Raw genomic sequence first — 20,272 nt, 5'->3', positions numbered from 1 at the left:
TTGCCAAAGGTTTGGGCAAACGTACACGTCAAAAAAACATCTAAGCAAGTGAGGGTTAAGGGCCTCGCTGAAGGGTCCAACAGTGGCAGCTTGGCAGAGGTGGGGCTTTAACCAGCGACCTTTCAAGTACTAGTCCAGTAGCTTAACCGCTAGGTTAGGCAACTGCCCAAAGCAATTGATAGTTAAGGGCCTTGCTCAAGGGCCCAACAGTGGCAACCTGGCAGTGGTGGGGCTTGAACCAGTGATCTTCCCATCACTACTCATTTACGATCTAAGCATTTAGCAGATGCCTTTATCCAAAGCAACTTACAGGACTGTGACAGTATATATTATCTAAGCAATTGAGGTTAAGGGCCTTGCTCAAGGGCCCAACAGTGGCAACCTGGCAGAGGTGGGGCTTTAACCAGCGACCTTTCAACTACTAGTCCAGCAACTGCCCAAAGCAATTTAGGGGCAAGGGCCTTGCTTAAGGGCCCAACAGTGACAGCTCGGCAGAGGTGGGGCTTGAACCAGTGACCTTCTGATTACTAGTCATTTACAATTTAAGCTTTTAGCAGACGTCTTTATCCAAAGCAACTTACAGTGCTGTGACAGTATACTGTCTAAGCAATTGAGGGTTACGGGCCTTGCTCAAGGGCCCAACAGTGGCAGCTTGGCAGAGGTGGTGCTTTACCCAGCGACCTTTCAAGTACTAGTCCAGCTAATAAACCTGATTAATAGCAGAACGACTTTAATTTTATTCCTAAAATACCTGTTCAATGTTAATGAGCTGCAAAAACCCTAATCCACTAATCCACTAATCCACACTGTCTGTATTTCTGTGTGTTCCAGGTTCAGCGTTCCCAGATTTAAGCACCGCCCAGCCGTCCACCGAGCCGCCGGTCACACGGGCGCCGGGCAATGAGCGCTCCTGGCTCTACACGCTGGACCCGATCCTCCTGACCATCATAGTGATGAGCTCGCTGGGCGTCCTGTTGGGAGCCGTGTGCGCCGGACTCCTGCTGTACTGCACCTGCTCGTATGGGGGCCTGACCTCCCGCTCCTCCACCACTCTGGAGAACTACAACTTCGAGCTCTACGATGGCATCAAGCACAAGGTCAAGCTCAACCAACAGCGCTGCTGCTCAGAGGCTTGAGGGGGAACCCGGTCAGATGTTCTCCTCACGATTCGGACTCCCCACTGAGAGACTCGGCTCAGCTCTTGATATGCATGTCGGTTTCGGCATGGAAACTCGATGGCGCACGATGGCTCAACTGTCTGAGCCTCTCGCTCTCGGAGAACCTTCCTGAGCTTAGTCTCAAATAGATATTAGTACATATCAAGTACTGACTGTCATCAGGATTAAATCTTGAATTCATTTCTACGCCGGGGCTGGACTAAACTCGCCATCCCGGAATACAGAGCTTATGTGTCATGTGACTGATCATGTGGTGACGTTTTTTTGAGCTTTTTTTTTATTGTTTTTAATTTTTGTGAGGTCCTGACATGATGCCTTAAGACAGATCAGTTCATTTCCTGTATTGAAGAAATCCTCCCAATTTAGTCGTATCCAATTACCTCTGTACTGCTGCAGACCTCCACTCCTGACTAAGGAGTGTTCAGTAGCGACCACTTCTTTTCACCTGCACCAGGCGGGTTCATATGGGGATCCGTATCGCGTATGGAGAGTCACGCACTTATCTCCGATATTCCCCGTCTATGTGCAGCACCTCGACCAGCCAGCAGAGGTCGTAACTGCAGCAGTTATGAGGAATCCCCTCCCCTCCGGCAATCCAACCTACCGGACAAGCCGATCAGTGTCCCTGTAGGCGCCCGGTTGGTCTTTAAAACCCGCCGCTTGTTTAGTTCTTGTTAGATTTTAAAAAATACACACATTATCAACACAAGCCGAGCAGGTTTGGATCGTTTCAGTTAAAGATCACGTGATTCCTATAGTTTGTGTTCGGAATAAAATGGACGGGCCGTCCCCGTCTGTGTGGATTATGGGAGATTTTTGTCAGTGCAACCTATGGATTGCTGTAAGTGGGATTTAGACGCTAAGTGCTAAACGTGTTCGCATTAGAGATGGTGACCGTGGTAAAGTGTTTTTTCTTTCGTGGTGTCAAAACTGGAGAAACCACTCGGCGAGGAGAACAAAGACTCGGAACGAAGGCCAAGTAAACATCATCTGCTGGTCTTTTTCTTCTCCGTGTTTTCCGTCACGCGAGGCTGAAGGTTAACAGGAGACGGGTTTACTGATGAACCGCTGCGGCGCTCACGTCAGCTCCCTGACGGCCCTCGAGAGCTGCTCGGGAATAAAAATAAAACATTCATTTGATCTGCTAGATCTTTTACAAGTTCTTCTGATGGATATTATCCTGGACGAGCACGGGAACCATGGGAAATATGTTCCACCCGGGATTGAACCTCTGTACGGGCAGCATTGGAGTGCACCTACGCACTCATATAAAAACAAAACTGTCACCACTGGAATGGGGGATCGTTCCAAGTGCCTTGGAGCCGCTCAGCTCCAGCTTCCACTTGCTCCGGCACTCCGAGACTCGTTCTGGAGCTTCCGTCCATCTCAAAATCCTCAAAAAAGACTTTTAACTCACAGCACTGGTCAGACTTTGGGATAAATCCTGGAGCCTGTGTATATAAAATGTGCTTTTTATTGTTATTATGATTATTTAATAAATGATTGATAAATATCAGACACATGGTTGGTCCTCAGCAGATCTTTTTATTATTATTATTTTCTTACAAGTGCAGACAATTCACATGAATGGAAAGAAATAAAAAAATATATATTTTTGATGCCAAATAATATATGTATTATGTATATACAGTGTATCACAAAAGTGAGTACACCCCTCACATTTCCGCAAATATTTTATTATATCTTTTCATGGGACAACACTATAGACATGAAACTTGGATATAACTTAGAGTAGTCAGTGTACAGCTTGTATAGCAGTGTAGATTTACTGTCTTCTGAAAATAACTCAACACACAGCCATTAATGTCTAAATAGCTGCAACATAAGTGAGTACACCCCACAGTGAACATGTCCAAATTGTGCCCAAAGTGTCAATATTTTGTGTGACCACCATTATTATCCAGCACTGCCTTAACCCTCCTGGGCATGGAATTCACCAGAGCTGCACAGGTTGCTACTGGAATCCTCTTCCACTCCTCCATGATGACATCACGGAGCTGGTGGATGTTAGACACCTTGAACTCCTCCACCTTCCACTTGAGGATGCGCCACAGGTGCTCAATTGGGTTTAGTCCATCACCTTTACCTTCAGCTTCCTCAGCAAGGCAGTTGTCATCTTGGAGGTTGTGTTTGGGGTCGTTATCCTGTTGGAAGGAAGGAAGTTTTCGAAGGGAGGGGATCATGCTCTGTTTCAGAATGTCACAGTACATGTTGGAATTCATGTTTCCCTCAATGAACTGCAGCTCCCCAGTGCCAGCAACACTCATGCAGCCCAAGACCATGATGCTACCACCACCATGCTTGACTGTAGGCAAGATACAGTTGTCTTGGTACTTCTCACCAGGGCGCCGCCACACATGCTGGACACCATCTGAGCCAAACAAGTTTATCCTGGTCTCGTCAGACCACAGGGCATTCCAGTAATCCATGTTCTTGGACTGCTTGTCTTCAGCAAACTGTTTGCGGGCTTTCTTGTGCGTCAGCTTCCTTCTGGGATGACGACCATGCAGACCGAGTTGATGCAGTGTGCGGCGTATGGTCTGAGCACTGACAGGCTGACCTCCCACATCTTTAACCTCTGCAGCAATGCTGGCAGCACTCATGTGTCTATTTTTTAAAGCCAACCTCTGGATATGACGCCGAACACGTGGACTCAACTTCTTTGGTCGACCCTGGCGAAGCCTGTTCCGAGTGGAACCTGTCCTGGAAAACCGCTGTATGACCTTGGCCACCATGCTGTAGCTCAGTTTCAGGGTGTTAGCAATCTTCTTATAGCCCAGGCCATCTTTGTGGAGAGCAACAATTCTATTTCTCACATCCTCAGAGAGTTCTTTGCCATGAGGTGCCATGTTGAATATCCAGTGGCCAGTATGAGAGAATTGTACCCAAAACACCAAATTTAACAGCCCCATTTATACCTGGGACCTTGACACATGACACCAGGGAGGGACAACGACACATTTGGGCACAATTTGGACATGTTCACTGTGGGGTGTACTCACTTATGTTGCCAGCTATTTAGACATTAATGGCTGTGTGTTGAGTTATTTTCAGAAGACAGTAAATCTACACTGCTATACAAGCTGTACACTGACTACTCTAAGTTATATCCAAGTTTCATGTCTATAGTGTTGTCCCATGAAAAGATATAATGAAATATTTGCAGAAATGTGAGGGGTGTACTCACTTTTGTGATACACTGTATGTACAATTACTTACTGTAGTCAATCTGTTTCTCTACATGCTTTGTTAGCCCCCTTTCATGCTGTTCTTCAATGGTCAGGACCCCCACAGGACCACCACAGAGCAGATATTATTTAGGTGGTGGATCATTCTCAGCACTGCAGTGACACTGACATGGTGGTGGTGTGTTAGTGTGTGTTGTGCTGGTATGAGTGGATCAGACACAGCAGCACTGCTGGAGTTTTTAAACACCTCACTGTCACTGCTGGACTGAGAATAGTCCACCAACCAAAAAAATATCCAGCCAACAGCGCCCTGTGGGCAGCGTCCTTTGACCACTGATGAGGGTCTAGAAAATGACCAACTCAAACAGCAGCAATAGATGAGCGATCGTCTCTGACTTTACATCTACAAGGTGGACCAACTAGGTAGGAGTGTCTGATAGAGTGGACAGTGAGTGGACATGGTATTTAAAAACTCCAGCAGCGCAGCTGTGTCTGATCCACTCATACCAGCACAACACACACTAACACACCACCACCATGTCAGTGTCACTGCAGTGCTCAGAATGATCCACCACCTAAATAATACCTGCTCTGTGGTGGTCCTGTGGGGGTCCTGACCATTGAAGAACAGAGTGAAAGCAGGTTAAAAAGTATGTAGAGAAACAGATGGACTACAGTCAGTAATTGTAGAACTACAAAGTGCTTCTATATGGTAAGTGGAGCTGATAAAATGAACAGTGAGTGTAGAAACAAGGAGGTGGTTTTAATATTATGACTGATCAGTGTGTGTATGTGTGTGTGTGTGTGTGTGCGATTGAATTAATAAAATGTTATCCTATAGCTATGTTTAGTATATGTACATACACACTTTTATTATAGGTATTTCATATATGCTATAAACTTATATCTACATATATCCAGAGGATACGTGTATGTTTATCACCTTACAGTAGGGTTGCCAACCGTCCCGGAAACTAAATGTCGCCTTCCGTATTGAACTGATACAGGACGCGCTTTGTTCCGTATTTTTATCAATGGGAGAGAAACGCTGCAGATTAGACTGTTCAATACTAGAGCTGGGCGGTTCCTGAATCACCGGGATTAATGATTCGAATCTTTGTACTGAATCAGGAATCACGAGTCCGAAAACTCAATTAACGCGGATCCTACGAGTCCTCTGACTGGCTGCTGCTGCTAAGTATACAAGGCGAGTGAGCCGACTCACTGGAAACACCTCTGACTCAGATGATTTGGCTGAACCGACTTCACTCCAGTCTATGAATCTAAGTAATAAGTTAAATATTCCAATAAACAGCGATTAAACACACTGGTGTTCGTTATGTGGCTGATTTTATGCACATGCTATTATTATTATTATTATTATTATTATTATTATTATTAATCAGTAGTAGTGGTATAGATTAGTAATGCAGCATATTTTCTTGTAAGCAAAAGAACATAATATAGTTATATTATTATTAAAATGCAAATGATTACAGGCTACTTTAGTACTGTACTGCTTAAGAAGTATCACAGCCCCCATGGTAATTTTAAACCCCTGACCCATTAATATACCCATCAGATTGGTAGGTGAGTCCACCCTCCTCTCCCGCATGGTCAAGATTTCACTTAAAAAAAGTGTCAACTTGTCACTGACAGGAGAAGTGTGAGGTGCCAATAGAATTAAGAGAGAAGGATTTATTTACAGAAGATGAGTGCATGGAAGACAAGTGATATTTGGATGCATTTTAATGCAATAAATCAATCGCAATCTGAATGTCAGTACAAGTGACTCAACTGACTCAACTGACCCAAGTGAACCGGATCACATTACTGAGTGACTCAGATTAACCCGAGTCCATAAAATGAACCGAATTTACCGCCACTATAAATACTTCACTGTTTGAGTAGCGCAGTGGGCAGAGCGCATCACGCACGTTCTTCTGCCCTAGGTTCGAATCTGGCTTAGGGCGAAACTAAAGTAACACAAGCAGGGCCGGCGCTATGGGGGCGCTGGGGTGGGCATTGCCCCAACCCTCCCCCAATTTTCTTACTGCCCCCCTAAGCAACGCAGTCCAGAACCAGGCTGCATGTCGTTGTGAAGATGGATTATGTAAAAATGTTGTTTTCACTATTGAGTTACATGATGATATGCATGTTCTTTTACCTAAATTATGGTTCTGATTTATCATTAAAGAATGAAAATAATATATGTTAAACAGCTTAAATTAAACATTTTGATAATGTTCCTATGATGGTGTAGGACCGGTTATATTGTTTACAGGTGCAACCCTAACCCCCCCCCCATCCTCCCTGCTCAGGTAAACAGGGTGTTCCTTATTTCCAGTTCTGAAAGTTGGCAACCCTACCTTACAGCTAACATATGTGGAAAAACCATTACTGATATAGGGGCATATATGTCATATATTACATTTCTGTGTGGGTATAAGCTAAATGCGTTAGCTTCTGTGCTATATATCTGTCAGACATTCTTTTTAAACTTCCTTTCATTTTCAACCCACTTAAAGTTAAACTTCAGTTAAAATCATTAATCTGCAGACACTAAAACACACACACACAGCCTTTGTTTTTGTTAGCATAATGCTAATCGGAAAATTAGCATTGATTACAGGCTATTCACTCCAGCTTAAGTTGATTTGCTGCTCTTAGCTGGTTTGGCAATGTTAAACTACGCTCTGGGCTGATGTTTTATTGATTTAAATCACGTTATATTTACTTTAATTTATTATATTATGTAATTCCTGCTGTTTGGTCCTAATCCTGCTTCAGGCTGCTTGACTAGGGCAGTGTCCCAAATCACACAGCCAGTTAATTATAAATAACCAAGCAGATGATTGTAGAAATGAGAGGATTAGTTTGTGTTTGATGTTTCACTGCAGGTTTTGTGTTTCTTGTTAAGAGAAAACGAGCTGAAATACACATTCCTAAATGTTCTGGTTTGCACGTGTGTGTGTGTGTGTGCAAACATTTTATCCGCCAACACACACTGCCGAACGCCAGAACGTTTCCTAACGCTGTTTGAATGTGGGATTGACGTCATCTGGCTACGGAGTAAAGAATTCAGTATCTACCTATAAAAGCAAATCCATAAAGCATCACACACACACACACACACACACACACACACACACACACACACACACACACACTTTCCTGCTTCCACATAAGTCTCTCATCTCCCCGTGGGCTCCCATTCGCTTAGACCTTCAGTCGCCTTCATTTAGAACCTCACAACATCAAAGCTTTGAAGTGCTTACTGTTCCATCACCCCCCAAAGTCTCCTTCATCCCTCCATCTGACCCAGCGAGTCTCTCTCTGTTAACTATTTCACTACAGACGGTCCACCTCGGTTCTAAATAACAGAATTCAATCATTAAATAAAGAACAGAGGTTTGATTCATTTGAAGAAAATCATTAAAACAATTTTAAAAATGCTTTCACACCATGTCATTTGCTGTTTCTGTTGCTTTGCCAAGGGGTTCGGTTGAGACTTGGGTGTCGACTTCCATAAAGGAGAACATCAGACCCCAAAAATGGCATCAGACCCCAAAAAGGACATCAGACCCCAAAAAGTGCATCAGACCCCAAAAACGACATCAGACCCCAAAAAGGGCATCAGACCCCAAAAACGACATCAGACCCCAAAAAGAGAGACATCAGACCCCCCCAAAAAAAGGACATCATATACCAAAAAAGAGGATAACAGACTCCAAAAATCATCAGACCCCAGAAAGAAGGAAATCAGTCCCCAAAAAAGAGGACATTAGACCCAAAAAAAAAACGGACCCCAAAAGGAGAACATCAGACCCTAAAAAAGAGAACATCGGGCCGCAAATAGGAGGACGTCCAACCCCAAAAAGGACATCAGACCCCAATAGGGAGGATATCACACCCCAAAAAAGAAAACATCAAACCCCAAAAAGTAGGGAATCATACCCCAAAAGGAGAAAATCATACCCCAAAAAGAGAACATCAGACCCCAAAAAGTAGGACAGCAGACCCCAAGAAGGAGAACATCAGACACCGAAAAGAACATCAGACCCCAAAAAAGCAGAACATCAGACCCCAAAAAGGAAAACATCAAACTCCAAAAAGGAGAACATCAGACACCGAAAAGAACATCAGACCCCAAAAAAGCAGAACATCAGACCCCAAAAAGGAGAACATCAGACCCCAAAAAGGAAAACATCAAACTCCAAAAAGGAGAACATCAGACACCGAAAAGAACATCAGACCCCAAAAAAGCAGAACATCAGACCCCAAAAAGGAGAACATCAGACCCCAAAAAGGAGAACATCAGACCCCAAAAAGGAAAACATCAAACTCCAAAAAGGAGAACATGACAGTGGGTAGTCAGGATTGTGTTTACAGCACACAAAATTAAAACCTAATTCATTTAAGGTTTGTGATCCTTCTATTCACAGAGCACTTTTATTACAGCTGAATATTGTGTATTTAGATATAAACAGTTTAGGGAAGGTCTGAAAACCTTGTATCAGATTCTTTCCCAGCTCTTTATCCACAGGAACGTTTCAGACTGTCTCCTTTTTCCTTGCTGAATTAATTATGTGTTTTATAAAACCTCTCAACACCGTTTTAAATCCAGCGCTCACGACAAACGCTTGAATTCTCTCCAGATATTTTATTCATCGGGAGAAAAACCCCGGCTCGAGGTGCCGAGCGCTTTCCTTTGATCGACATGTGAACCGCGCAAATCTAGGAAATTGCCCGGCGGAGCAGGAGCCGGGCCGTCGGGCTCATTTTATTCCCATCCTAATGATTCCAAACTTTGGTTTGGTGAACTCTGCTTTCCCATGCTGTCGGATCGGAATCTAATTCTCTGCTGGGGCCGCGACCCCGTCGCAGATCAGAAAGCTCGCCCTATCTGTCAGGGGGTCTCGGAATCAAAGCTGAGAGCCAACGGGGCGATCGGTGAGTCCAGGGCGTTTCGACGGGTCGGCCAGGAAATGCAGGGAACACAAAGCTAATTCATCTCTGGGGCGGCGAGAAGGAGAGGAGATGCAGACGAGCGGGGCAGATACGGGACTGCAGGCCAGGATCATGGGGGCTGTTCAGTGGAGCGCTTGTTTTCCTCTAAAGGGGGAATTTGGGTGTCTTAAGTGTTTTCTTATGGTGGTGGGAGCTGCAGGGCTTTTTTACTTTGTTAGAAACTTAAAGAACCACTTTTACTAGCAAAAGTAAAATGTTTTATCTACACTTTACTTATCTAATATCTTGAGTCACTGTTCTCTCTGTATTAAGACTGTTTGTAAACAATAGACAGTCTAGGAATTCAGCCCAGGCTGCCGGTCTTTTAAAGCATTAGACAGCCAAACAGCAGCCTGTAGCATAATGCTACCACCACCATGTTTCACTGTACGTATGGTGTTAGCCAGGTCATTCGCAGTCTTACAGCGACTTACAGTACAGTGACAGTATACTGTCTAAGCAACTGAAGGTTAGAGGCCTTGCTCAGGGGCCCAAAAGTGGCAACCTGGCAGTGGTGGGGCTTGAACCAGCAACCTTTCAATTACTAGTCTAGTTACAGGCTGCTTAGTAAAACCCAAGCAGCTTGTCATTTGTCTTTATCTCAACTTTGGCTTCAGTCTTTCCGCTCTTATGGTGTCGTATGGAGGCTGCAGAGATGGTTTCTTCATCCAACAGGTTCTCCAAACTCCTTTACAGTATCAGTTGGGTTCTTTTTTAGCTACCTGACCAAACACCAGGTAGGCAGACTTGATGTCTATGGGTCTGTTCGAAAACCTAGTGAGCTGCCTTACTGTCTTACTGCCGACATACTGTTTATAAGTCATTCACTTATAAGTCAGGTTATTCGAACACGCTACTTAGACAGCAATTCCATCAGTTTTCGCTTACTAAGCTAACACACAACGCGCTACAAGGTCAACTAACATCTCCCTCCGTAAACCGAAAACGACACTTGTGCAAGTTTATACAAATTAAAAATCAGTAATCATTTATTTACATTTGAAGATAACTCGTTGCTCCGCACCGTCCGCTATATTTTTATTTCTTTGTGAGAAAAGTGCCGCACTGAATGCTGGGATTGCTTCAGTGCTAAGGCAGCATCGGATGTTCCCTCGTTATTCTGTCAAAATACCGTTCAGATTTAAGGTGCCTTATTAGAAAGCATTTAAAGGCATCTAAGAATTCGAACAGCCTCCTTCTCGCTGGCGTAGGATGATGTAAAACACTGTCTATGTAGAGAGCTCCCTAGGTTTTCGATCACACCCTTAATATATTTTATTTTTACCCTATTGTATTTACTCTATATTTATCTGTATTTACTTTGTGCTGAAGCTGCTGTGGCACACAAATGGGGATCAATTAAGAAATTTTATTCTACATCCCTGCCACAAGTTACTTGAAATATGTTTTTATTTTGTCATTCAGGGTGATTAAGATTGATAGAAAAAAATGCAGTTTTTTAAGAGGTGCAGAAAGTCAAGGGGGTCTGAATACTTTTTGAATCCACCGTATTCACCCGAAGCTTCTGGAAAATCTCCCTAAAACACATAACCTAAACCGTAACTAAATCAGACGTTGGTTTCTGCTGACGCCTCTCAGTGTGAGGCTGTGAACACACAGATCACGGTCCGGTCCGTCTCCAGACTGCTGTAATGACCCAACACACATCCACACACACTTAATAATTCATGCAGCCTGACACACACACACACACACACACACACCGCTGTAGAATAAATACATTTGCACACACATTTAAAACTGTTCTCACTTTAGGGAACTCAGTTTTAGGTGATGTGTCTGGACGATGTCCCAGAAAAGAGTCTCTAACAGCCCCCTATTCCAGGAACCTGGAACCTTCATCCTGGTTTATGGATTGAGTAGCTGGCAGGAGGTTTCTGCTCACGCTGATCACAGTAGTTTGGCAGGTTTAACCTCTTTTCTTCCCTCGCCCATAATTAAATGAATGCATGATATCCTGTGCTGAATCTTTCAGGTATTTTCAGCTCCGGATCCTCTGTGATCAGGATCACGCTCCACGTCGAGCCCCTGGTGCACAAGCATTCAGGCTAGTAACTGGCTGAAGGAAGGAATGGTTCATGTTTACTGTGCGTCTGCCTCCAGTGTTTCTGAGTGTTGACGTGTTCATGGATGGGTGACTGTGGTGTTGGTTTACGACTGCCAGGGTGAAAAATTGTGGTCTGTGTGTGTAACGTGACTGAAAAATGAAGTGCGGATTGAGCGAGTCGGACATTTACGTTAATTAGTAAGAGAGAAGTGAATAAAATGTGGAATCTCGAGCACTCATGGGAGTCGGGACCAGTAATGGTACCCAGCTGTTTGGACCTGTAGGTTAGAATTATGTTCAAACCACAGCATAGCCTACAAATGTGTGTGTGTGTGTGTGTGTGTGGGGGGGGGGGGGGGTTGTATTGGGTGTACTGGGCTTATCAGCTGAGTGAAACCAGTGGCAACATCCTTACTAACATCCCTACTGGTCCCGTTATAGTGGTACTACTGTACAATGTGCAAATGCCTGAAATGCAGGAATTGATATACACCGATCAGACATAACATTATGACCACCTTCCTAATATTGTCTTGATCCCCCTTTTGTTGCCAAAACAGCCCTGACCCGTCGAGGCATGGACTCCACCAGACCCCTGAAGGTGTGCTGTGGTATCTGGCACCAAGATGTCAGCAGCAGATCCTTTAACTCCTGTATGTTGTGAGTTGGGGCCTCCATGGATCGGACTTGTTTGTCCAGAACGTCCCACAGATGCTCGATCGGATTGAGATCTGGGGAAATTTGGAGGCCAAGTCAACTCCTCAAACTGGTTGTTGTGCTCCTCAAACCGTTCCTGAAGCATTTTAGCTTTGTGGCAGGGCGCTTTATCCTGCCATCAGGGAATAGCGTCTCCATGAAAGGGTGAGCATGGACTGCAACAATGCTTAGGTAGGTGGTACATGTCAAAGAAGCATTCACATGGATGGCAGGACCCAATGTTTCCAGGAGAACATTACCCAAAGCATCACCTCTGGTCTCTTTCCATAGTGCATCCTGGTGCTGTGTGTTCCCCAGGTAAACAATGCACATGCACCCGGCCGTCCACGTGATGTAAAAGAAAACATGATTCATCAGACCAGACCACCTTCTTCCATTGCTCCGTGGTCCAGTTCCGATGCTCACGTGCCCATTGCTGGCGCTTTCAACAGTGGACAGGGGTCAGCATGGGCACCCTGACTGGTCTGCGGCTATGCAGCCCCATACACAACAAACTGTAATGCATTTTTTATTCTGACACCTTTCCATCAGAACCAGCATGAACTTCTTCAGCAGTTTGAGCTACAGTAGCTCGTCTGTTGGATCTGACCACACGTGCATCAGTGACCTTGGTCGCCCATGACCCTGTCGCCGGTTTACCACTGTTCATTCCTTGGACAACTTTTGTCTGCAGACCGGGACACACCCCACAAGAGCTGCAGTTTTGGAGATGCTCTGAATTTGGCCCTCGTCAAACTCGCTCAAATCCTCACACTCGCCCATTTTTCCTGCTTCTAACATCAACTTTGAGGATAAAATGTTCACTTGCTGCCTAATATATCCCCCCCACTACCAGGTGCTGTGATGAAGAGATAATCAGCGTTATTCACTTCACCTGTTAGTGGTCATAATGTTATGCCTAGTCAGTGTTTATTAGCAAATGAAATGAAGTTGATGAGACAAAATATGAAAATTGTTGGGGTTATTCTGTCTGTAATAGTAAATAACGCTGCAGTGTTTAAATGTACAGTTTCTATACCGTTTCCAAACTTTTTCTGATTTGGGGTTGTACTAATAAGTCTGTGTATGACGACTTATGACCCTCTGTGGTGCAAACATGCCGGTTCGACGTTCCTCTCCAAACTCTTATCGTTCTCTTGCTCTCCACTCCTTCCTCACGTGACCTCGATGCAGCGGAGGTGTGCTGGGAAATGGAAACAGAGGAGTGGAATGTTCTGCCTATCTGTGCAGATTCCAGAACCCCCCGCCCTCACCTCCACCCCCGCATGGTGCGGTCCCAGTGTGAAGATGAAGACGATCGAGGCGCATAAACACTGTTTGGCAGGACAGGGCAAGAACTGCTGGAATTCGCTGCAGCTGACGGCACTGAACGTAGGAGGTCTGAGCTGAAGCACGTATGTTCTCATCCGTCCATCATGGACCAGCGTTCGCTCTCGCAAGATGTACACAGATCCTAAACGCATATGTAAACATTTACATTATTTAGCAGATGCTTTTTATTCCAGAGCGACTTACAGTTATGACTTACTGACTCGATTTCTTGAGGGTTAGGGGCCTTGCTCAGTGTTCGGCAGCGTGCCTCTCTCAGTGGGCGCCCGGCGATGTTTATGATCACGATGCCAACCGGCTTCCATCATATCGACAAACATCAGCAGATTCTGACGTCCGAGATTAAAACCCATCATGCAATAAAGTCTGAAGAACATGACAGAAGCACAAAGGTCCAGGATGGCACCCGTCACGATGTGCACCAGCAGCTCTTGGAGGCAGTTACCATAGAAACAGAGGTGGATGGCAGGAGTGTCACGGTGCTATTAAGCTGCTATAATGATCGTATGGCACATGAGGAGAACCGTTATAAAGAGCGTAACTTTATGAAGCACTGTTCATGCTATATGGGCAGTTGTAGCCTAGCGGTTAAGGTACTTGACTAGTAAGCAGAAGGTTGCTGGTTCAAACCCCACCACTGCATCTCAACACTTTAAGGACCCTCAATTGCTTAGACTGCATACTGTACAGACTGTAAGTCGCTTTGGATAAAAGCGCCTGCTAAAGGCTGAAAATGTAAATATGGTCAAAAGTACATGGACGCTTTAAAAGGCCACGCCCAGTGCTAAAACACTGATTTTTTCTAACATTTTGGCAACATCTTGGTTGGAGGAAGGCCTGTTTGTTCCAGCATGGCTGTACACAAAGCCTGGTCCATCAAGACATGATTTGATGAGAGCCAACCCTCTTAAACACTAATGGGATGCGTTGGAACGTCGATTGCAAGCCAGGTCTTTTGACAAATGCTCAAATTCTCACAGACACCCTTCAAAATCTTGTGGTAAGCCCTCCCAAAGGAGTTGAGGCTGGTGTAGCTGCAAATTAGATTAGAATGAAACGTCCAACCAGCTCATGATTAGGTGTCCACAAACATTTGGACACACAGTGCAAAATGTAAACACTTTTTCAAGTACCAAATATAAATGAAAGCGGAAAAACTGGCTAGACAGCTGTACTGGCTTAGAAGTTGTACCTGCAGGTAGGCCAGTCTAACACCCACACTTTCTCATTAAAAACATCCATGTTACTGTAACGTGAAGAATTTGTCTTGTCATGTTATGTCGAAATATGACACCTTAGTCTGAATTGTGTGATTCCAATCTTGCTGTGTGGGTGCCACGTTGTGATGTGGTTCTTAAGGTCGTAGGTTTGATCCCCACTGACAGTTTCTACCCATGTCCATGTGGGTTGTTCCAAGGCAGTTACTTCAGGTCGTCTCCTGAGGCCGCAGTTTGGGAACGTTCCAAAACTTCCCAAGGTCGGTCTGGGAAAGTCTCCCTCAAAAGGTTAGAGTCTGTAACCACAGAGATCAGTTTCATGTTTCTGTCCATAGTTCTGGAACAAGATGTTCACCAAACATATGGATCCAATGTTAAGGAGTTCACACGACACGCCCTTTAAAAGTGATGAAGAAATTTATGACTTGAAATGCAAAATGTATCCAGCGGCTGGAACATGTGCTGCAGTAAACATCTCAGAGGGAAGATTGCATTACCTGAGCTCCACGCTGCGGCACCATGATGGATGGCTCGTGCTTGTTCCTTGACGCTCAGCTACATCACTTCTCCACGGTGACTTCTGAGAAATAAAAAAACAACCAGCGTTGAAACACGGAACTCCCAGAGCTAAGCGATACGGTTTGGATTTCGCACGTGGGGCTGCATAAGCATCCTGAAGGGAGGTTTCGTGGCGTCGAGGTTGTGGCAGCGGTTACGGTTCAGCGGTTGAGAGCGAGGCCGTGATGAGTAATGATTGCAGCAAATTGTTCACAATCGTATAGAGTTAGCATATCATTAATCATACGCTGCCGGCAAAGAGAGATTTTATTCTGTTTTAAAGCAAGTTATTGTATCAGGACAATCGTTGGGGGGTCAAGATAACTAACGAGGTTCTGCGAGTATTCCAAGATCATGGCTGGTTTAGTGGATGCTGCACGATAACACGACTTCTGAGAACCTGGGTCGGATCCTTGTCTCTAGTCGTTGTCTCTGTTGTCTTTTTAAGTCCAGAAAACATGCATGAAAGTGAATTGGTTGATATGATTTACCACTAAGTTAAAAGTGTGTTGCCCACTGATTAATTGGCACAGTTTTCCTGCCTTACCAAACAGACCCTGAACAGAATGAAGTGGTTGGAAAACATGAATGAATAAGAATGATCACCATGTCCATTCGTTCAGAACCATCTCCTGGGTTTTGTAGAAACTCTTTCTAAACCTCTTTACATGCTTCACAAAGATGAGCATGAAGAGCTCTTGAGAAGGTTCTTGCTTGCCTGGAATGAATGAAAGGCATTTATTATATTTGTCCTTGTATCTTCAGAATGAATGAGGAAAGTGGAGCTCAGTGGCTCGAGGATGTGATCAGCTTTGCTTTGCTTCCATCTACTGGTGAAGGTAGATTTAAAGTGTCTAAGTTCAGGGATTTAAAAATTATTTACATGTGGTTACGTGTTGAACGAAATCCATAAATACATGTACAAGTTCTTAGATAATTTATTTGATGGTGTATGCATGATCTTAAGCATTTATTCATGTGCTGTTGACAGTAATCAAGTCTCTGGGAAGAAAACACAAAGAGTAATTTCTTTTTTGCATTTTTGTTTAATGTAAGTTATAATAAAATATAATTACCCTTTTAACGTTTTTTCATTTTTTTTTTATTTCTACAATAACATACCTATAAAGTAGAAAATCCAGACCGAAATATACAGATGTTTGTCATGTCCATCAGCTGTGAGCTGAGGTGAGTTTTTCCTTTTATTTAATTAGACATGATATTTACATTTAAATATAGAGAATTTAATGGTAAATGTGGGTTTGTATTTTTTATTTTGTTGATATAGAGATAGAGATAGGAAGCATGTTGTTTGTTTACATCACATCCAGTATGAAGCCACTGACAGCACTTATGAAGGAAACACCCTGATCACACAGACATTGTTGTTGTAGTGTGTTGTCTGAGTGTTGTTGTGATTATACAGATACTTGTTTGTATATTGTTAATCTCTGTAGTGTGTACTTTTACTTTTGATTCATGTAACTCACTACTGTTGCCTCACAGCAAGAAGGTCCTGGGTTCGATTCCCAGGTGAGGCGGTCTGGGTCCTTTCTGTGTGGAGTTTGCATGTTCTCCCCGTGTCTGCGTGGGTTTACTCCGGGTGCTCCGGTTTCCTCCCACAGTCCAAAGACGTGCAATTGAGGTGAACTGGAGACACTAAATTATCCATGACTGAGTTTAATATATAACCTTGTGAACTGATGAATCTTGTGTAATGAGTAACTACCGTTCCTGTCATGAATGTAACCAAAGTGTAAAACATGACGTTAAAATCCTAATAAACAAACAAACAGACAAACATTTAACTTAATACTGAGGCCTTAATTTCCTTTGGGATTAATAAAGTATTAGTCTGTCTGTCTGTCTGTCTGTCTGTCTGTCTGTCTGTCTATCTATTTTGAAAAGCCTGTTTTTGACACCTAAAGGAGCACAAACCCCAGCAAACTCTGTTACTGTTTTACTTTTTAGCTAAAAACTTTTCCCTTTCAAATACTGAAAGTAGAAGCCAAAACAATGACAAAGAAAGAAAGAAACCAGATAATTTAATAATTTACACCCAAATCAAGACCGTTCCTTGTTAAAATCGAGTTTTAATGAATAGATGTTAGCGTTCTTTAAAATTATTATTGAAATTAATATTTTGTTGTTGTTGTTGTTGTTTTGGCTGGTTGTAAATTTCCATAGATTAATATTTTAAATGACAATATTTATATTTGTAATTTAAGAGAAATGCTGTCAGTAGTTCATAGAATAAAACAAATGTTTATTTGACTCAATCATATAACCTATAAAAGATAGTAAAATAATGTAGTAATGTAATAAAATGTAATAAAAGTAAAAGATAATTTCCTACTGTTACAGGAAGTGCAGAGCGGCCTGATGTAGTTCTAACAGAACTACAAATCCCAGAAGCCACGGCGCTCATTAGCACTGATTCGGATCAGCTGAATCCGAGCTTATTTAATGAAGCCCGGATTGTTGACTCAGTCGGTAAGGTAAAAGGCTTGCGATTTTTTTTTATATATATTTAAAACAATATTAATAGAGCGTTATTGAACGTTGTTGGTGCCTCTCAGCTCGGGTTCCTCAATTCACTTTCTGATTAAACGATTCCCGGCGTTCGGATCAGTCACCCGACTCCTTTAGTTTTTTTTAAAAATTATTATTATTTTATTTTATTAGTTAGGGTCGAGAGGTAGGCATCGGACTGTAATCGTGTGTCAGTGTATTGGTGAACCGAGTAGCTATTGCACTGACCTCAGTCGCAGTTCCACCTAGCGCTCTCCCTCTTAACTTCAGACAGTGTGTCGACTCATTATTTTGATTCAATTAGTGAGTCGGTTCCCTGCTCTTTCGTTATCAACGACTTGAACCGCACTTATTTGAACCGCTCTCTCACCCAATGAGTCGGCACCTTTTTTTATTTTATGTGTGTGTCCGTGTGTGTTATTCTTTTATTTCCACACACACTTTGTCTAACAGGATCTGTGGGATTTGTGTAATGGGGTTAATTAAATGTTGTAGAATTGTGCAGTGGTAAATATACTGGATTAGTAATTGGCAGGTCACTATTTCAAGCCCAGTCACTGGCAGGTCACTGTGGACCCCTGAGCAAGGCCCTTAACGTGGATTGTATTCTGTCTCAAATTTAAGTCTGTTTAGATTAGAAAAACGTCCCCTTGATGTCATCACTTCCCTGATCAGGTTGTGGTTAATAAAACAATAAATGAATGGATGAATACATGAATGGGAGGGTTAGGTTTACTGTTAAACTTTTAACTCACTATGAAAATACGTCTTTATGTTGGTGGTTTTTCGTTGTTTTGCTTTTATTATCATGGACCCTTTTACACGCCGGGAAATCATTCAAGCTTCCACCACCAGATGGTGATCATGACACATTGTGCGGTGTGTACATGGTCATGCACAGTACCGCATTTCTCTTCTCTAGTCAACATCACACAATTGGACCTGGAATTAACTGGACTGAACATATTTTCACATTAATAAAAAAATTAATCCACCTTCTGCATGTTTACGTACGGATTCACAGAAGAGCGCAGAGCCAAAACTCACAACTCCTTATTCATGCTCATGATGTTTGAATTAGGTTATCTAACAAGTTAATGGTGCCACTGAATGCTATATCAAAGTAAAACGGTGCACAGAAAATCAATAACAGGACAAAATGATTTAAAACGAATATTTTTCTTTTCATTTCCTTATGGATTTCATAAACAATCTTTTAAATAAAGTCTTACATTTTCCCCTTATACAGTCAATGCACATATGCACTTTATCTACTACCTATCTATTTTTTTTTTTACTTGAAGCCTGTCTGTTTCTTTTTCTATTATTTAATTAGATGTATATATGTTGACACCTGCACCAAGAGAAATTTCTTGTGCATGTGGTACTTATACTAATAATGATTCTGATAATTAACCCATTTAATTGATATTGCTGTTCTCTCATCTGTCCACACGATGGCAACAGAGGAGAGCTAATCAGATAATCAGAACCAGGACTAAAAGATTAAAATTACGTTTATTATAGGATCAACAAAAACACAACCCTAATTGTTTGATATATTTTGTTACGTAACATTACAATAATATATTTTTTTCCCCTTTGAAATATAAAAACACGTTTTGCTGTTTAGCTTTGTGAATCAGGTGTCAGGAACATAGATGATGGCAAAACAGCAAACGCAAACGTATGCATGCATTAAATAAATTAATGTTTATATTAATAAATATTTTAATGTCTTCATGTGCGTGAAAGTATTTTAGTTAATCAAATACCAGAATGATTCAATAAATAAATGATTTGACTTAAGTTCGGTTCTCTTTTAAAAATCCTCCCAAAATATATGAGGTTCCCCCCCTTTGCTCATGTAGCATGTTATCTGCTCACTCGAACCCAAGTTGGGGGTGGCACGGTGGCTCACAGCAAGAAGGTCCTGGGACGGTCTGGGTCCTTTCTGTGTGGAGTTTGCATGTTCTCCCCGTGTCTGCGTGGGTTTACTCCGGAAGCTCCGGTTTCCTCCCACAGTCCAAAGACGTGCAAGTGAGGTAAATTAGAGATACAAAACCATGTAACCAAAGTGTAAAACATGACATTAAAATACTAATAAATAAATAAGAACCCAAGTTGTCATGCGCAGTAAGGCCTCAGGTTGGCGCTCACGTGATATAAACCAGTACAGATACAGTCACCATAATAGCATCAATGATGTAGTTATTGTTCTCATGTGTGGATCCATCACATTAATCACTGTGTTTAAATAATAGACAATAATAGGTGGTAACAATATTCTGAACCTGTAGTTAATTAAAAAAGGAATGTTTGATTCCAGCAGCACGTCTGATAGGATTCAATCAAGTTCTTTTTCTATTAAGGTCGCTTATTAATTTTTCTTTATACAGAATTAAAAAAATTCGCTGCAAGCTTTTTACTATCGATTTGATCGGTTCATTGCAG

The 20,272-nt window shown here is 42.7% G+C and overlaps 1 protein-coding gene and 1 long non-coding RNA gene across 2 annotated transcripts in view; one reads left to right on the top strand and one right to left on the bottom strand.

Moving 5' to 3' along the window:
- Positions 1-2,694, top strand: part of nrp2a (neuropilin 2a) — a 68,873-nt gene extending 66,179 nt beyond the window's left edge. Inside the window, exon 17 of the mRNA XM_063009374.1 lies at positions 832-2,694. Coding sequence (XP_062865444.1) covers positions 832-1,136 — 305 coding nt within the window. The 3' untranslated portion in view covers positions 1,137-2,694. The remainder of the gene's footprint in view (positions 1-831) is intronic.
- Positions 2,695-14,952: 12,258 nt separating this feature from the next.
- LOC134329269 (uncharacterized) lies at positions 14,953-15,953 on the bottom strand. The gene is made up of 3 exons (XR_010014850.1): positions 15,893-15,953; positions 15,226-15,308; positions 14,953-15,024 (listed from the first exon to the last, which is right to left on the bottom strand). It is a non-coding gene; the product is annotated as an uncharacterized LOC134329269 (long non-coding RNA).
- Between the last annotated feature and the right edge of the window lie 4,319 nt (positions 15,954-20,272).

Source organism: Trichomycterus rosablanca, chromosome 15, assembly GCF_030014385.1.
Source record: "Trichomycterus rosablanca isolate fTriRos1 chromosome 15, fTriRos1.hap1, whole genome shotgun sequence".
Classification (NCBI taxonomy): domain Eukaryota; kingdom Metazoa; phylum Chordata; class Actinopteri; order Siluriformes; family Trichomycteridae; genus Trichomycterus; species Trichomycterus rosablanca.
This window is presented reverse-complemented; position numbering and strand designations above follow the sequence as displayed.